Here is a 19,853-nt window from a genome sequence, read left to right on the forward strand (position 1 = left end):
TAGATTTCTTTTAACAATTGCAATTAGATTTTATTGACTGTATGGAGAGAGTTGTAGAATTGCAGGAGGTTATTTGGAGGTAAAAGTTCGATCATATTGGTATGTCTAAGGGAATCAATTATTGCATAGTTTTATAGAGCAGTGTTTTTTTTTTTTTTTTTGCAAAGCGATGATAGATTCAAGGGCTAGATTTTGATGTCAAATTAGTTCTGTTTGGAAGATTCCGAAGTGGAGGAGCGTCAAGTTTGGAATTGCCATCTTCAATGGAGCATTTAAAGGAAGTGATCTGGTCTTTTTTCTCTGTATTGGGTTCGATTAGTGTTATTTTCAGTTATATTATGATGTTTTTATGCGAAGTTGGATGCTTTTTAATCAGATTTAGTCCTTTTTGTGGAGGTAAGGTGGATGGGGTAGGCGTTGTTTATTGTGGAAATGTCTCCTAAGGTGATTTTAATTGGATTGGGATACTGATTGTAGAGAAGTAGTGGTATGTTTGTGTTTTTGTTTTGCTAGTTCATATTCTATAGTGGAACGGTTGATTGGCTGGTGTTAGTTTTGTATTGTTGAGAACTTCCTGCAGTCTATCTTGATGGCATTATGAAGAGCATATTCCTGCAGTCTGGTTGCCCGCTAAGATGCTAGTGGTAATGTTTTTGTTGAATCTGTAAGGTGCTGGTGTCGAGGAAGTTATTGCTTTGTTGGTTTTAACTTTTATTGCTTTGATGGCTATTTGGTGTAATGTTTTGATTTGTGTGTTATGGTTCTTGTTGTTGGACTGCAGTGCTTGTATTGTGTGTTGGGAAATAAACGAGTACGAGTAATTTCCCTATAACTAGATTAGTGAGAATGCGAAATAAAAGCGGAAATATAATACCCGAAATTGATAACGGAGTTCAGCCAATTATGCCTACGTCTCCGGACTGCTACAGATCTTTTACTAAGAGAGAAAATTTACAGGTGTTTACAAAACACACACTACTCACAAGAAAACTCTCTAGTATTGGGAGAAAGAAATTATTTTTGGGATGATTTTGAAGCTAAATGAGCTAGGGTATTTATAGTTGAAGGTTAAGGACTTAATCTTGTAAATACCCTAAAATACAATGGCTAAATGTATGATTTAACCATTACCAAATTCAACCAAAATTTCCAACCTTTGAAATAAGCACCAATCGATGCCAAACATTGTTGAAAAAACCCAAGTCCCCCTTTGAAAACCAAGCTGATGCCCACCACCCTTTGTTAATTTTAATTTGGGCGGTGCCTACCCCCTTTGACTTTACAATCTCCCACTTGAAGACTGATTTTAATCTGTCTTCACATCTCGATCAATGCAGCAGCATTTCTGGTATTATTACTCTAGCATGCCAACTGAAGCTTAACACAACTTCAGTTTGTCTGTAGTCACCTTCTTTGTCAACATGTCTGCTGAATTTTGAGCTCCACTAATCTTTTCAAGTTTCAAAATCTCATCTTCCAGAAGAGACTGGATAAAATGATATCGCAATTGTATGTGTTTCGTCCTCGAATGAAAAGATGGATTCTTCACTAGATGGATAACACTTTGACTGTCGCAAACAAGACATTGTTTTCTTGTTTCTTGCCTAACTCTTCCAAGAAACTTTGGAGCCAAACCATCTCCTTGTTGGTTTCTGTAACAGCGACATATTCTGCTTCAGTTGTGGAGAGATCAACTATCTTCTGTAGTTGAAAAACCCAACTCACTGCAGTACCTCCTAGAGTATAGATATACCTTGTAGTGCTCCTTCTGATGTCAACATTTCTAGCTAAGTCAGCATCTACATAGCATGTCAGTATCGTATCTCCACCTTTGAAACAAAGTGTTTTGTTTGTGGTACCCCACAGATATCTGAGGATCCATTTGACTGCTTCCCAGTGTACCTTGCCTAGATTATTCATGTACCTGCTAACAACTCCCACTGCATGAGCAATATCTGGTCTAGTACAAACTATAGCATACATCAGACTTCCAATTGCTGAGGCATACGACATCTTCTTCATGTGTCCACGTTCTTCCTCCGTCTTTGGTGACTGTTCTTTGGAGAGTCTAAAATGAACACCTAAATATATACTTACTAGTTTAGCATCTTGCATGTTGAACCTAGAGAGTACTTTGTTGATGTACTCAGCCTGTGATAACATCAATGTCTCTCTTTATCCTCATCCCAAGAATCTGCTTTGCAGCACCAAGATCCTTCATAGCAAACTGCTTCGACAATTTTTGCTTCAAGTTTATAATCTCTTGCATGTCTGAACCTGCAACAAGTATGTCATCAACATACAACAATAAAATAATGAAGTTGTTGTCGAACTTCTTGATATAGTAACAATGATCTACTTGGCATCTGGTAAAACCATTGCTACCCATGAAACTATCGAACTTCTTGTACCACTATCTAGGAGCTTGTTTTAAACCATACAAGCTCTTCTTCAACCTGCATACCAGGTTTTTCTTGCCTGCCTCTATGAAGCCTTCTGGTTGCCTCATATAGATTTCTTCCTCCAAATCACCATGAAGGAAAGTTGTCTTTACATCTAACTGCTCAAGATGTAGATTTTCTGCAGCTATAATTTCCTTCACCAGTCTGATTGTAGACAGTTTCACGAGTGGAGAGAAAATTTCATTGTAGTCAATACCTTCTTTTTGCTGAAAACCTTTGACAACCAATCTCGTTTTGTAGCGTTTACTCTCATTGTGCTCTTCTTTGATCCTATAAATCAACTTGTTGTGGAGCGTTTCTTGTCTGGTGGTAATTCAGCTAATTCTCATGTCTGATTTGACATAAGCGAGTCTATCTCATCTTTCATGGAAGACTCCCACTTGACTGAATCCTCCACCTGCATTGCTTCATCATAGCACTCTGGTTCACCATTGTCAGTCAGCAACAAGTACTGCAACGAAGGCGAATAACGCTGGGTTGGTTTAGGAATTCTGGAGAAGCATCTCAGTTCTGGTGTGCGTGGTTCTTCTTGAACTGCTTTAGGATTGATCTGAACATCATTTCCAGAAATCTCCTCAAACTCAGGAAATTCCTTTGTTTCAGCTTTAGTATTAGAGCTACTTGATTCTATGGTTGCCCTGTCTTTGTACATCACATTCTCATTGAAAATGAGATCTCTGCTTCTGATGATCTTTCGATTTTCATAGTCCCAAAATCGGTAACCGAACTCATCACCTCCATAACCAACAAAGGCACATTTGTTGGCCTTAGCATCAAGTTTACTTCTTTCAGCAGATTTTATGTGTACATAAGAAATACAACCAAACACTCTTAAGTGTGAAAGGTTTATTTCTTTCTTGCTCCAAACTTCCTCTGGTATTCTGTCATCTAAAGGAACTGAGGGCCCACGGTTGATCAGGTAACTTACAGTGTTGATAGCTTCAGCCTATAGAAATTTGGGCAATCTAGCATGTATCCTCATTCTTCTAGCACGTTCATTTAGAGTTCTGTTCATGCGCTCTACTACGTCATTCTGTTACGGTGTCATAGGAACTGTTGTCTCCATCTTGATCCCATTGTTTGCGTAGAAATCTCTGAATCTACTATTTATGTACTCTCCTCCATTGTCAGACCTCAACCGCTTGATTTTTAAATCAGTCTCATTTTCCACCATGGCCTTCCTTTTTTTGAAGGTATCAAAGGCTTTTGATTTCTTCTTCGGAAAATAAATCCACATCTTCCTTGTTGAATCATCGATGAAGGTGACATAATATAATGAGCCTGCAAGAGATGGAACTGGATATGGTCCCCATACATCAGTATGAACCAACTCTAACTTTTCTGCCTTTGGTGTCTTGCTAATCTTTGCAAAACTGACTTTCTTTTGTTTGCCAAAGATACAATCTTCACATGGTCTGACATCTACATTCTTTAGATCCATCAGCTTCCCTTTTGACAAAAGTGTCTTCATCCCTTTCTCACTCATATGGCCAAGCCTTTGGTGCCATAAGTTTGATTTTCCATCAGCATCTGATGCAGTAATGATATTCTCTAAATTTGAGGTTACATAAAGAGTAACAGTCTTCTTACCACTAGCAATGGCGAGTGTCTCATTTTCTGACGATCTTCAAGGTTTCATCATCAACTAGATGTCCTAAAATCACCACTGATATAATTCTCCATGATTTCTTGGCATGGGGTGGAGTGTAAAGATGCCCTTGAATCCAAGATCTATGATTCAATCAGACTGTTGACGCTTAGAATCATGGCATCACTTGTCTCCTCTGTCATGTTGGCAGATTTCTGTGCGTCGGTATCTTTTTTAAGTGCTCGGCAATCTCTTTTAAAGTGACCCTTCTTGCCACAATTATAACAGGTAAAATATTTCTTTTCCGTTCTTGATTTTTCCCTTCTGGATTTCGATCTGCCATGATTTGAATTTCTTTCTGAAGTTTTCCCTCTAGACTCCGTGCGCAAGGCTGAGGAGGTTGATGTTTCAGCTGATTCTCTCTGTCGAATTTCTTCACTCAATACCAGATATCGAACATCGTCGAATTTTAATTTGTTGTTTCTTGACAAGCTGCTGACTGTTGTAACAGTAGCATTCCAACTTTCTGGTAGAGATGATAAGAGAATTAAAGATCGAACTTCATCATCGAATTCAATTTCCACGGAACTCAACTGGGTTGTAATTGTGTTGAGTTCATTTAGGTGTTGAGCCACTGATGCCCATTCCGCCATCCGCAAATTGAATAATCGCCTCATCAAATGAACTTTGTTTGAGGCTGATGGCTTCTCATACATACTGGAGATAGCCGCCATAAGACCCACCGTGGTCTTTTCCTTTGCTATGTTGAAAGCAACATTTCGGGCAACGTTAGTCGGATAACTCCGAGTGCTTGTCTGTCGAGAAGAACCCAGTCTTCATTCTTCATGCCCTCTGGTTGCTTTCCTGAGAGATGTTGATATAAATTTTTCTGGTACAGAAAATCTTCAATCTGCATCTTCCAAAAGCAAAAGTTCGCACCATCGAACTTTTCAATTTTCACATTCCTTTTTTCTACAACCATCGCTTCCACTCGAATATGGCTTCGTTTGTATCGTTTCTGACAATTCTTGCGAACCACCGTGTATTAGAACACCTCCGTCGACAAATTCGTATCGCCGACAAAATTTTTACTATTCAAGAAATTTACTATTCATATGAATAGTAATGAATAGTAACCTCACAAAAAGTTGATAAAATTCACAACCAAAAGCTCTGATACCATTTGTTGGGAAATAAACGAGTACGAGTAATTTCTCTATAACCAGATTAGTGAGAATGCGAAATAAAAGTAGAAAAATAATACCCAAAATTGATAACGAAGTTCAGCCAATTATGCCTACGTCTCCGGACTGCTGTAGATCTTTTTCTAAGAGAGAAAATTTACAAGTGTTTACAAAACACTCACTACTCACAAGAAAGCTCTCTAGTATTGGGAGAAAGAAATGATTTTTGGGATGATTTTGAAGCTAAATGAGCTAGGATATTTATAGTTGAAGCTTAAGGACTTAATTTTGTAAATACCCTAAATTACAATGGCTAAATGTATGATTTAACCATTACCAAATTCAACCAAAATTTCTAACCTTTGAAATAAGCACCATTCGGTGCCAAACATTGTTGAAAAAACCCAAGCCCCCCTTTGAAAACCAAGTTGATGCCCACCACCCTTTGTTAATTTCAGTTTGGGCGATGCCCACCCCCTTTGACTTTACATTATGTTCTCTTATGTAGCACTCTTTTCCTCCAAATTTTAGGGAGGTTTTTAATGAGTCTCATAAGTTGAACTTTATTTATTGTTTTAAGTTAATAAACAGTTCTTTGCCGAGCAAAAAAAATTGCAATTAGATTTTATTAATAAAACGATTATAAGAATTAGAATTATAATACACCTAAACATAGAGAAATTTATGGATAATAATCATAAAAATACTCTTTTAAAAATAAAATATTAAAACTAATGATACGAAGTAAATAATTTGTAACATCCCAAATTATAGGTTAGTGACTAAATTGTAAAATTTTAGAATTTGGTGATTAAAGTGGAAAAGTTGAAAAGTTCAATGATTTATGTGGAGATAATCCCTGGAAGTTTTTAGTAATTATCCAAAAGTAGTAAAGGGTAAAATGGTCATTTGACAATAAAGATATTTTTTTATCCCCTTTAATAGGAGATTGAAACGTGGAAGATGAAAACATTTCATCTCTTCTTCCTTTCTTCTTTCTCCTCCCGTAAGAGCTCAAGGGCAAAGATTCTGCGCGTAAAGTAATTCCGGAACATTTGGCAAGTAAGATCGATCAAGGGAAAGATAAGAGATTGGAATTGACTAGTGAGGCCAAGGTGAGTGCATACTAGTGATATGTAGTGTTTAATGTAAATAAGACTTGCGATGAGTCTATTTCCTAGAGTAATATGCATGAAGTCATGGACATGATTATGTGTTGTTATAATTATATGTGATTATCTGTATTACATTGATTGTATGTATGCATGACTAAAGATAATTATATGCTTTGTATATGTTATGTGATTATGAATAGGTAGAAAGGAAACAAATGATGATATAAGAATCTATTATATGATATATGATATGAAAATATGATAGTGAGCTATGTGAAAGAAATATGAGCTTATATGAATATGTGATATGAATGAAGCTATATGATACGATCTATGTGATTACATGCACATATAATATATGTTATATGAAATGACATATGAATAGGCAATACGTGATACATGTGATATGATATGGAATACATGGTTACACATACATGTGGTATGTGACAGAAGAGAAATGACAAGTAATGTGAACTGTTAAATGATAATGCCCATGTTATATGATATGAAAGCTAGGGTATAGTTGGCATGCCAAGGGTCGAGGGTTTACCTATGTTCTTCAGGACATATGGACTGTTTACCTATGTTCTTCGGGACATATGGACTGTTTACCTATGTTCTTCGGGACATATGGACTATTTACCTATGTTCTTCGGGACATATGGACTGTTTACCTATGTTCTTCGGGACATATAGACTATTTACCTATGTTCTTCGGGAAAAATGGATTGTTTACCTATGTTCTTCGGGACATATGAACTGTTTACCTATGTTCTTCGAGACATATGGACTGTTTACCTATGTTCTTCGGGACATATGGACTGATTACCTAGGTTCTTCGGAATCTATGGACTGGTCCTTCGGGACATTGATCGAGCTATGGTGACAGCATATGTGTGCACAACCTCAATGTACTCACATACCTTAAGTTCTCACTAGTGTATATGGGCTAATAAAGTGATTAAACAAGCATACTGAATGTGATATGTATACGATGGGTTTATAAATGGTTATCAAAGGTAAGTGGTTTGAAATGTGTTACATGTACCATATGATGTTATGTGGGTTTCTTAATGATAATGATAGAGATTATGATAATGATGGTATATGTTTATGTATGCTTTATGTTATATGAAATATTATATGTTTTATATGCCTCACTAAGTCATCGACTTAGCGTGTGATTGTTTCACACGTAGGTTTGGAAAGCGAAAAGAAAAGTAAAGAGGAACAAGACAGGTCAATTCTCCTTACCGAATGTCAGATCAGAAGAGAGGTGAATAATATATATTTTTGTATATAAAGTTCTAGTTGGCATGTAATCAAAAGAATATATTGTATAAGCTCTGAATAATTTTGTAAATGTTTTAAATAATTTAAATGTTATAAAAGTTTTTAAATTACTCACTATTTTATACGAATAAATTTTTGAAAAGTCAATGTGACACTTCAGACTCGTATCCTGGTCGGATACGGGTTGGGGTGTTACATTTAATGGTATCAGAGCTACAGTTTAGCCGATTCTAGGCTAAAAACAAAGTCGAAAGTGTTTTAAAAAGTGTACATGCCAACACAAAGTGAAAAAAAAATTCTGATCTGATAGGGTAAGGAGTGTGCTGTCTTGTTAATAGAGTTAAATTGTTATGTTATATAAGATAAGTGAATACTGAGAATGACTTATGAAATATATATATGTTTATATAATATGATAGATGATATGTGAACATATACAAATGATATATGTTATATGATATGAATTGGATGATCATATGCACACGTGATATGTGATAGAAGTAAGGATATGAGCACATGAATATATGAGAGCTTCCAAAGTGAAGCACAAGGCGATAGACCTGAAGGTAATAGCATTCACCTGCCCTGTCCAGGCAGGGAGAAGAGCGAAAACCTCAGGGAATGCCTGTATAAGATTAGAGAATGATTCATGATGTTGAATGATATTCCGATGTGTTTTAAATTGTGTACTTTGTTAACTCATAGAATGAAAGTATCGAATAGAGTTAAGTGCACCCGAGTTCAAGGGTGAATTTGAGAAAGGTTCTGTTGTTACCAATCTTTGGATAAATGATATGAAGATAATGCTAGAAGGTGTTCATTTCTCCAAAGATGAGAAATTAAATTGAGAAGTTTCGTTACTAGGTAGATAAGATAAAATATGGTGAATGAAAGTGTCACCATAAGAAAGTTAAAAGATCTAAGGATGTGGCTAGAATTGTAGAAGAGTTCAAGAATAAGTGAATCAGTGACCAGTTTATAAGATAAATGCAATTAGTGTGATGAATTTGAAACAAAGAGATAATACTGGGTATAAGCAAAATGTGGATATTATAAGGGTTTGCATTCTAGATGAAAAGAGTTAGCGTTGGCTAACCAGTTTATGTGACGAAAAGTGTATTGAAATTAAAGGATTTGAATATATTATTAGGATAAGTTAACCGAATATGAAACGGATATGGATATAGTTGTGTATCTCGACCATGTAAATGTGATGTAGTGAAGGAGATAAGGATTCATATGGTTAAAGAAAGTTATAAAGTAATAGAAAAGTTTAAGAATCAATATATCAACAATCAGTTTATAAGATAGAGAAAGTTAGAATGCTTGATTTTGAAAACAAATGAATCGTAACGTGTAGGGATATGAATATAGTTTGATAAGTTGAAGAAATTGTTGTTAAGTTATTTGAAGGAAAAATGATGTATGTAAGTGAGGTATGGAGAGTTTGTGCCTAGACGAAAAGAATATTATTGATGTTAAAAAAAATTGTTCTTTTCAAGAAGTGATTAATTGTATTAAAGATCTAGAGAGATCTCAGAAGAATTAAAAGAATTCGTATCTCATAAAAATCGATATTATCGAAGAGAGACATAGATTATGATTGTCAATTACAGACCCGGTTTAAATTAGTTGTATTCCATAGCAAAGGATCAAAACTTGATGAAAGAGAGATACGCTTGAATAGTAGAGTCTGGTACTGGAAGATTAAATAAGGAGTTAAGAATGAATATGAAGTTAAGTTAGAAGGGAAAGTAATGGATTGGATTAAAAGTTCTGCTAGAAAATAGGTAAAGCAAAATTATTTTAAAAAATGATCAAGTGATATAGGTACTGTTTTGTAAGGGTTTAAGAATAGGTGCATTGATGATTGATTTATAAGATAAAGGAAATTGTAATGCCTGAGTTTGAACCCAGGAAAATTGCATTGTGAATGAGTAAGAATGTGAGTTGAATGAGTCAAATAAATTAATGCTGAGTTAGTTTCGACCGGAAAGAGTAAAGGATTAATATGTTTGAAGGAAGTCAAGTATATGTGTATTATAATTTGAATAAGGACTTTACGAAGAATAAGGTATGTGCAAGGAGTGTTGATTATCAAAGTGATGAAGAGATGATAAAGATTAGTAATCAGAGATGAGTACAAGTGAGAGGAAAAGAGTATGTGAGCATGAAAGAAAATATATGATTTATGTATAAGGAGATTTTGATTTTGAATAAATAAAGGTTATGTTTCTTGGTCAAGCAGATTTAGTCAGAGGAATAAAGAATAATTTATATGTATTAAGAAAGTGTAAGAAGTAATTAAGCGATGATGGAATAAAGGTTGGTTATTACTGCAAGGTAATTAAAGATTGATAAGGAATTTGATTGATTAATGATTTTGAGTGATAAGAACTGATGCTATTGGTTATATGGTAAGTGACATGATAAGGATGTAAAAAAAAAAAGAGGGTAGTTGAAGAACTAAGGGAAAGAAAGATTAAGTAAAGGAAACAACATGAGAACATTAACAGACATGTTCTTATCAAGGTGTGCAGTGAAAATTCGAGGACGAATTTTCTTTAAAGGAGGGAAGATTTGTAACATCCCAAATTATAGGTTAGTGACTAAATTGTAAAATTTCAGAATTTGGTGATTAAAGTAGAAAAGTTAAAAAGTTCAATGATTTATGTGGAGATAATCCCTAGAAGTTTTTAATAATTATCCAAAGTAGTAAAGGGAAAAATGGTCATTTGACAATAAAGATATTTTTTATCCCCTTTAATAGGAGATTGAAACGTGGAAGATGAAAACATTTCATCTCTTCTTCCTTTCTTCTTTCTCCTCCCGTAAGAGCTCAAGGGCAAAGATTCTGCGCGTAAAGCAATTCCGGAACATTTGGCAAGTAAGATCGATCAAGGGAAAGATAAGAGATTTGAATTGACTAGTGAGGCCAAGGTGAGTGCATACTAGTGATATGTAGTGTTTAATGGAAATAAGACTTGCGATGAGTCTATTTCCTAGAGTAATATGCATGAAGTCATGGACATGATTATGTGTTGTTATAATTATATGTGATTATCTGTATTACATTGATTGTATGTATGCATGACTAAAGATAATGATATGCTTTGTATATGTTATGTGATTATGAATAGGTAGAAAGGAAACAAATGATGATATAAGAATCTATTATAAGATATATGATATGAAAATATGATAGTGAGCTATGTGAAAGAACTATGAGCTTATATGAATATGTGATATGAATGAAGCTATATGATACGATCTATGTGATTACATGCACATATGATATATGTTATATGAAATGACATATAAATAGGCAATACGTGATACATGTGATATGATATGGAATACATGGTTACACATACATGTGGTATGTGACAGAAGAGAAATGACAAGTAATGTGAACTGTTAAATGATAATGCCCATGTTATGTGATATGGGAGCTAGGGTATAGTTGGCATGCCAAGGGTCGAGGGTTTACCTATGTTCTTCGGGACATATGGACTGTTTACCTATGTTCTTCGGGACATATGGACTGTTTACCTATGTTCTTCGGGACATATAGACTGTTTACATATGTTCTTCGGGACATATGGACTGTTTACCTATGTTCTTCAGGACATATGGACTGTTTACCTAGGTTCTTCGGAATCTATGGACTGGTCCTTCGGGACATTGATCGAGCTGTGGTGACAGCATATGTGTGCACAACCTCAATATACTCACATACTTTAAGTTCTCACTAGTGTACATGGGCTAATAAAGTGATTAAACAAGCATACTGAATGTGATATGTATACGATGGGTTTATAAATGGTTATCAAAGGTAAGTGGTTTGAAATGTGTTACATGTACCATATGATGTTATGTGGGTTTCTTAATGATAATGATAGAGATTATGATAATGATGGTATATGTTTATGTATGCTTTATGTTATATGAAATATTATATGTTTTATATGCCTCACTAAGTCATCGACTTAGCGTGTGATTGTTTCACACGTAGGTTTGGAAAGCGAAAAGAAAAGTAAAGAGGAACAAGACAGGTCAGTTCTCCTTACCGAATGTCAGATCAGAAGAGAGGTGAATAATTTGTATTTTTGTATATAAAGTTCTAGTTGGCATGTAATCAAAAGAATATATTGTATAAGCTCTGAATAATTTTGTGAATGTTTTGAATAATTTAAATGTTATAAAAGTTTTTAAATTACTCACTATTTTATACGAATAAATTTTTGAAAAGTCAATGTGACACTTCGGACTCGTATCCTGGTCGGATACGGGTTGGGGTGTTACATAATTTTTTTATTGAGAATGATATCTAACATCAAAAGAATTCAGTAATCTTCATAAAAAATTATTGTCTCTGTGGAGCAAGACGCTTTAAGAAGTGATAAAAGGAGCGATGAGTAAACCAAACTATCTCGCAGGCTGCTTTGCTACACAATTTTGATTATATTGGCAAATATTCTTTTACCAAAGAGAAAATCTAACAATATGTAACCATAGACAAACCAATCAAAAAATAGTTGTTGCGAGGGTCATTGTGCAAGCACCAAAACGGTAGCAAAGGTATGCAAAAAACATATCAAAAGTTATAAGCAATGTGCCACAAAAGCATAGAAAAACATGTCACAAAGACAGAGATTCTTATTCAAAATTGAAAAAACAAAACCTTAGAAAAAAGGAAAACAAATAACATAGTATGAAAAAATTAGATAATTGATAGTCACTAACGGTCGGTAATCAACATTAAGATTAGTGTCATTGTCAACTACACAAAAGTCAAAAAGAAAGAGAAAAACGAGACAAAATTATTAAAAGAAATTTTAAGTTAAAATAATGAGACAAACTTAAAAAAATATTATGTTCAAAGATTTGAACCTAGACATATTTATTGATTTAATTGGATTAGAGTAAATATTTTTAGATTTTTTTTGCAGTTTTATTTATTTATTTAAAGTAATTAATTATTTAATATTAAAAAAACATTTGGTGCTAATTGGGATCGACCCGTGTCACACACTTGGTTTTGGTGGGTGAGTCTCCTAGTATAGATTTTCTACATACACATTGCTTAAGCGATATCAAACTGCTTATTACTTGAATCAACCCATAACGTGTCACAAACACAGAAAATCTTATTCAAAATTGGAAAAAAAAAGCTCAAGAAAAAAGAAAAAAATGGCATAGTATGAAAAAACAATAGAACTAATTTTCACTGACGGCCGACAATCAACATTAAGATCAATGTCGTTATCGACTAAACAAAAAAATGAAGAATAAAATTATTGAAAAAAAAACTAAAAGTTAAAATAATGAGATAAACTTAAATCTTTTTAATGTTCAAAGATTTGAAATTAGACATATTTATTAATTGAATCAGATTAGACTTAAATATTTTTAGATTTCCTTTTTTGTATATATCAATTCATTTATTTAAGTAATTAATTATTTAATATTAAAGAAAAACATTTGATACTAGACATGTATATTATCCATGATTATTATAATTTAGCTCTCTCAATTCAACTTACAAACATATAATAAGCACTACAAATTATATAAAAAACATAAAATATTGGCATATACATAAATCTTATATACATAACACAAATACAAAGAGGGGGAGAACTCCATGCATGCAAGCATGTGATCATCATTATTATTTTTTTTTAAATGTTATCGTTTTTGCATGGGTTAACTTCATCCCAGATTTTCCCATGCAAAATCAAAGTAAACACGTAAGCTTAAGACATCTCCAAGTGGAAACCGCTTTTCATAGCACCCACAATATGCAATTACTTTTTTTAAACTTTGTTCAAAGCATCATCCCTTCCATTGTTGTTCGATACATCGGAGCAGACATTGGAGCCGAGCTTGGCAGCATCGAAGATGACTGAGTGGTCCGATAATTGAAGCTTTAGATCGGATTCTTCCACTGTTTTCTTGGGATGGTTTCTGTAAACTGCGTAAAGTATCATTTGAAGAACACCAAAGATGAATCCCAGAATGTTCGGAACCTGTTGATTCAAAATATTTGGAATTCAACTGTCGTTAGAAATTAGAAGAGAAAGAATTTATGTCCAAGTAAATTCATTTCGTTGTAGTTTAATGAGATAACGTACGGCAATGTTCATGTCTTTTAAGAAAAGGCCATATAAGAACCACATGACAGCTCCTAAGGTAAGGAACACTGATAAAGTAAATGGCATGTACTCCACGCTCTTCGTTTTAATCACTTTTCTCTGCAATAAGAGGGATAAAAAATTAAATTATTTTTTATATATTGTCAGTAATTAAATCAGATGATAACACGTTAATCAGTTAAAAAGTTATCGGTGATCCTCACCACAATTGCGAGAGGTGCTGCGAACACTGCCAGAGCGAATGCCATGCAAATGTAACCCAACACTAGGAGACGAATGGAAGGGTTTGATAGGAAGAAAGTTGAGAGAAAGATAACTCCGAATCCGAAAACATTGAAGAGAAACATAAGCTTCACTGTCACAATCTGCAATTCACCCATTTCCTCATATTTGAATCATTTCATAGATATGTGTGTGTGTGTAAATGTATATGTTGAAGCAGTAGATATGGATGACGAGATGATACCTTTTCCTTCTTGGGGCCATAGTAAAAGTAAGTAATAATGTAAAAAAATTGAATGAAAACGTTGAACGTGTTGATGGTGATGAGGAACATAGCATCTTTCTTAAGCAGTGCATAGTAAATCCAAAGCATCGCGCTGAAGAGCGAAACCACGTAGGGAATCGACTGGAAACCTTCCGATGTCTTCTTCTTGTATATTTGGTAAAATGTAGGCCTGGAAATAATTAGTAACACAAATTCTCACTAAACCAATAGTAAAAAGAAAGAGAGCGTCTGAGAAGAAAACTCACAGTGGAGCCAAAGAGACCATGAATGAAACAGCGTTTCCTAAAATGCCAAAAACGAAAACCCAAGTGAGGTAAAGAGCCATGATGATGTATATATGTATGTGTGTGTATATATTCAGTATAATATATTTCTCTCTGAATCCCTCTAAAAGAGAGAGAATGTGTTGTTAGCAAAGTGAAGCTCTAGCTCTTTACTCTTAATCCCACGATTTACGAAGCGATCTCGGGGTTCATATTTATAGCCATGGGAAAGGTGAGTGCGGAGGAGGAAAGGACAAGGAAGATGTGGTCACGTTTTATTTTATATTTAAACATATTTACAATTCCATTTCTTTTAATAAAAACAAATTCATCTGTCAAATTCATAATTTTGAAGATATGATTATTACAAATCAATTATATTAAAATCTAACTCTCAAGTCTTGTTCTAATTTAATCAATGTTTGGAGTTCAAAACTCTAAGAATGTATTAGTATTAAATATCTAATAAGAGACTTATCTTCCTTGTAGTTATATTTGTTTCGATAAGATTAATTTATGTTTATAGCTTTAAATAGGTAGATGTAAGACATTCTTGATTCACATAAAAATTGATTTTTAAACACGAGTATTGTGTAAACATCAATCTATTTTGTGTATTCGATTATCTGACTTAGTTCATATTGATCGTCATATTTTAAGATTTTATTTCTAAATTCATAAAATTTAAATATGTATATATAATTGGTTCGAATAAAAATCTATTCTAACATATTAATCAGACCGAACAAACTAATTTAATTTATGACTAACACAACCCTATAAAATTGATAAATCATTGATTTTTTAATAGAATAAATCATTGATTTTAATTTGATTGATACGGTTATAATTTGATTTTAAATGTATGGCCAATATTAAAGGAATGTTATGACTTTTTAGAATCACTCAGTTGCAAATAGGTAAAGAGCTTTTGGCAATTAAACTTCCAAATAAGCTCCCATCCCTAATAGCCAGTTGCCCTAATTATCCCGATTAGGATGGTTGATCTTCAATTAACGCAAGCATCCCTAATCTCTACCCAATTAATCCCCCCTACTTGCCACATAATTAACCTTACATATTTTTTCTAGCACATGTAATATTACACCAATTCTCCAATGATTGGGTCCTACAATGTTTAGGGGTGTTCAAATAACCGAACTAATTCGGTTAATCGACCGAACCGAATTAGTTCGATTAATTCGGTTCGGTTACCGAATTAGTTCGGTCGGTTAACGGTTAAGAAAATTTTTAGAATTCGGTTAACAGTTAATTCGGTTCAAATTCGGTTAATTAACCGAATTAACCGAAATTAAATTTTAAATATTAAATATATTATATATAACATATGGGTTCAACCCAAATCATTTAAAACCCAATTAATAATTTAAGATCCAATAACTTTTAAACTTAAATCAATATTAATTAATTAAAAAATTATATAAATTTTTTATTTTATAATTATATATTATTTAAATTAATTGTAAACTTTTTTTAATTAAAAAATATTAAATATATTATATATAAAATATGGGCTAAGCCCAAACCATTTAAAACCCAATTAATAATTTAAGATCCAATAACTTTTAAACTTAAATCAATATTAATTAATTAAAAAATTTATCTAAAATTTTCATTTTATAATTATATATTATATAAATTAATTATAAACTTTTTTGAATTAAAAAATATTTAATTTTTATATAAATTAGAAAATTTAAAAAAAATCGGTTAATTCGAAATTAACTGAAATTTATTCGGTTCGGTTAATATGTTCGAAAAAAAATTCGGTTCGGTTAACGGTTAAAGAAAAAAAAAGTTTAATTAATTCGGTTATGGTTAATTCGGTTCGGTCGGCCACCGTTTTAACCGAATGAACACCCCTAACAATGTTTCCTTTATGATGTGTCACCCACCATGTGGTTCTTAAAGTTTACAACTCACACTTCACCGGGTCACATTAGAGCTTGCCATGCAATTTACTCATCCATCTCCACAACTTGGACATACATTTCCACAATTAGGAACTCCAAAACCCCACAAAATAAGACTATATGATACTGGGGACAACAATATAATTTATATTAGAAGACAGATTAATAACATTTTAAAAGTTACTAATTTATAAAATTTTAAGAGGAAAAAAATATATTTAAAATATATGAGAGAAATCGATATTTTCAAGAGACGACAACCTCTGATTGCTCCTGAGAACGGACACAGAATTTTCTATTCGAAAAGCGAACTTCTAATACTGTAAAAGGATAAAACCTATAAAATTCTAAGGAGATAAAAATAAATTATTCATAGAAAATATATAATAATTTAAAATCTTCGTATAAGATCTATCACCGTATAATACAATTTGTGGTAGAAAAACAATATAAATATATTCTTTAAGTACGAGCATAGAGTCATATAAATCCAAAAAATAATGTAATGAATGCAACGATATATATGTTTGAACACGTATGAGTATTTAAGATTTTGTATGTAAATTTTGTTTTACATGCAATTAATTAAACCAAGACCTTCTTGGAGCGGTGCCGTGATCCTATGTTAGCCTTAATAATCATGAAAAAGCCTAAGATTAATTATTGGATTATATGATGAGTGGAGGGGACGGAATCCTGTACGGTAACAAAAGGCTACATGTGATTGGACATCCCATACGTAAAATTAAAGAGAATCTATCTAACCCACTTACCCCCGTCTGATCCCTTTTTAAGGGATCCGAAAGCCATTATTTCTTTTTCCTGAGCTGTAATCGCACTTGAACATGTAATTCTCCATCAAACGGTCTAGAATCGAGCTCAGCACCATGATTAGGAGAGATTCATATTTCCTTATAAATTTCGAGATATTTTTAATTACAACAAAAATATCTCCTTATAATTTTATAAAATTCAAATAAAACTAAACAAAATTTGAGGCAAACCCTTCCTATCCCTAATCTCACTGCTGGTCCACCCACCCAGAAACTTCAATCACTGCTGCTTTTCACATTGTTAGTGATGCTTGATGTTTATTTATTTATTTTTAATTAATAAAAATCATTAATTTTATTGAATAACGAGTAAATATAATAAAGTTATAAGAAGAGGTTATAAAAGTAGAGCAGATTGAATTACATCAGTTTATTATTTCTCCTGAAATCAACAAAGTATTCAAATTAATCATTAAAAATAAAATGTAATTATATAAATAAATGATTAAAAATTTAATTAAATAAATTAGAAAAATGAAAGATACGAGAGATAAACATGACCGGCACTTACATAAAAACATATATAATAAATTAACAACGATACCGTGTTGATAAACTAACTATTTTACAACTCAATTGCGATATATCTTTAGTGATTGCAAATATTTATCAATAAAAAATTAATTTTAGTGTTCAAAGTAGAAATATATTAATAAAATAAAAAAATCGGTGTCATCAGGATGACGACGCAAAATTCAACTTTGAAAAAAAAAAGTGTAACTACAAGATGCAAAATCATTCACCATCTCATATAAAGAGAAAACGATTAATTAAACATCCGTAACTACAAAGTTCAAAGTTATAATACATTAAAGGGTAAATTATAAATTTGATAACTGAATTTTACTCTTTCTCCTATTTCACTCGTTGTACTTTAAATCATTTCATTTTCTCACTGAAATTAATACCAAGTTAAGTTCACGACTTTGTTTATGACCTAAATATCCATCACATTTTTTCCGGGGCTTGGTCACTCGGTTGTTTTCTCATTAACGACGTTATAAATGGACTGTTATATAGATGCAAAACAACGTCCTTTTGGTGAAAATTTTATTTTTTTAAATGGCGTCATTTTAATGCCGCTAACTATCTAATAGCGGAGTAACAAAAAATTAAATGTATTAAACCCAGTGAACAAAATATGATAGAGAGTAAAGTTCAGTGATAAAATTTGTAATCTACCCTACATTAAAAAACCTTGTGTTGGTATTCCATTGGTCACGTTCAACTCGCATCCGATTGCTTTAGATGAATTCCAGGAATTGCTGATTAACACTGTACATTATCCAAAACATCATCCATGCGACATAACAAACCACTTTTATTTCTATATTTATAACAAAAGATTCAATAATGTAAGTTAATTAAACATCTTTTCTTCTTCTTTATTTTACTAATCCGTATGTTCATTACGTAAAATTTCTCAAAAAGAAGAAAGAATCCAAAGCGGACAGCAATCGTGCGTATGTGACGACGTACATGGTTTCCTTTATCAGCTTTAGTTAACAAATATCGTCTCTAAGAGTTCGTATTTGATATATCAATGAAACATTTTTAATATGTATTTTTGTATTAATTAAAATTTTATATAAGTCGAACATTATGTATTTTATAAACAAATTTAAACAAACATTGTGGGTTAGTGTAGGTGGCAACTATGGGTTATTCTTCAGGTGAGGTTAGGTCGCATTTGATCAATTATGAAATAATTATATATATATCCTTATTATTGGGAAAAATATTAGCAATCAAAGTATAATAGTTAATATATATATATCAATAATTAAGGCAGCATTTGGTGGCAGGGCAGACATATAGGGTGCGTTTAGTTCATGGAATGTAAGATTACCGGCGGGAATAGGATTACCGGAATGTAACATTACCTAACACATTACTGGAAATGTTGCATTGTTGTGTTTGGTTCGTTTAGCATGAATGTAAGATTACAGTGTTTGGTTAACTACAACAAAATAGAATTTTAGCGGCGTTTTTAAGCGTCGCTAAAAGCACTCGTGGCGATGGCAAAAACGCCATAAGAAGTGCCGGCAATACCAACGCCGCTAATGTTAGCGGCGTTTGTAAAATAAAAATATTGCAAAAAGTCAAGATCTATAGAGGCGTTTTTAAAACAAAAGCCGCAAAATGTCATATCTATAGCGACCTTTTTGAATACCAACACCGCAAAAGGTTGAGATCTATAGCGACGTTTTTGGAACAAACGCCACAAAAAGTCAAGATCTATAGTGGCGTTTTTTGATACAAACGCCGCAAAAGGTCATATCTCTAGCATCGTTTTTTGATACAAACGCCGCTAATTACCATTCTTTACCTAAGATTAATTGATATTTTGCATATTTCATTTCTTATCTACATCACCTGAATTTAATATCATGTAACTTTATATAAATAACAAAACCATAAATTTGAGTAACAAAATAAATTAAAATTTATAAACATTAAAATTAAATGTAATTTAGTTTGACATTGTTCTCCAAAACAATAACATCACTTGTAA

At 32.8% G+C, this 19,853-nt stretch overlaps 1 protein-coding gene across 1 annotated transcript; it reads right to left on the minus strand.

The window, feature by feature from the left end:
- Positions 1-13,345: 13,345 nt before the first annotated feature.
- Positions 13,346-14,648, minus strand: LOC120193448 (bidirectional sugar transporter SWEET10-like). The gene is made up of 5 exons (XM_039195935.1): positions 14,554-14,648; positions 14,267-14,477; positions 14,004-14,165; positions 13,780-13,899; positions 13,346-13,674 (listed from the first exon to the last, which is right to left on the minus strand). Exons 1-5 carry the CDS (start codon positions 14,631-14,633, stop codon positions 13,462-13,464), a joined length of 786 nt encoding a protein of 261 aa, XP_039051866.1. The 5' UTR covers positions 14,634-14,648; the 3' UTR covers positions 13,346-13,461.
- Positions 14,649-19,853: the final 5,205 nt, after the last annotated feature.

This window comes from Hibiscus syriacus, unplaced genomic scaffold (assembly GCF_006381635.1).
Source record: "Hibiscus syriacus cultivar Baekdansim isolate YM2019G1 unplaced genomic scaffold, ASM638163v2 tig00116996_pilon, whole genome shotgun sequence".
In the NCBI taxonomy this organism is placed as follows: Eukaryota; Viridiplantae; Streptophyta; class Magnoliopsida; order Malvales; family Malvaceae; genus Hibiscus; species Hibiscus syriacus.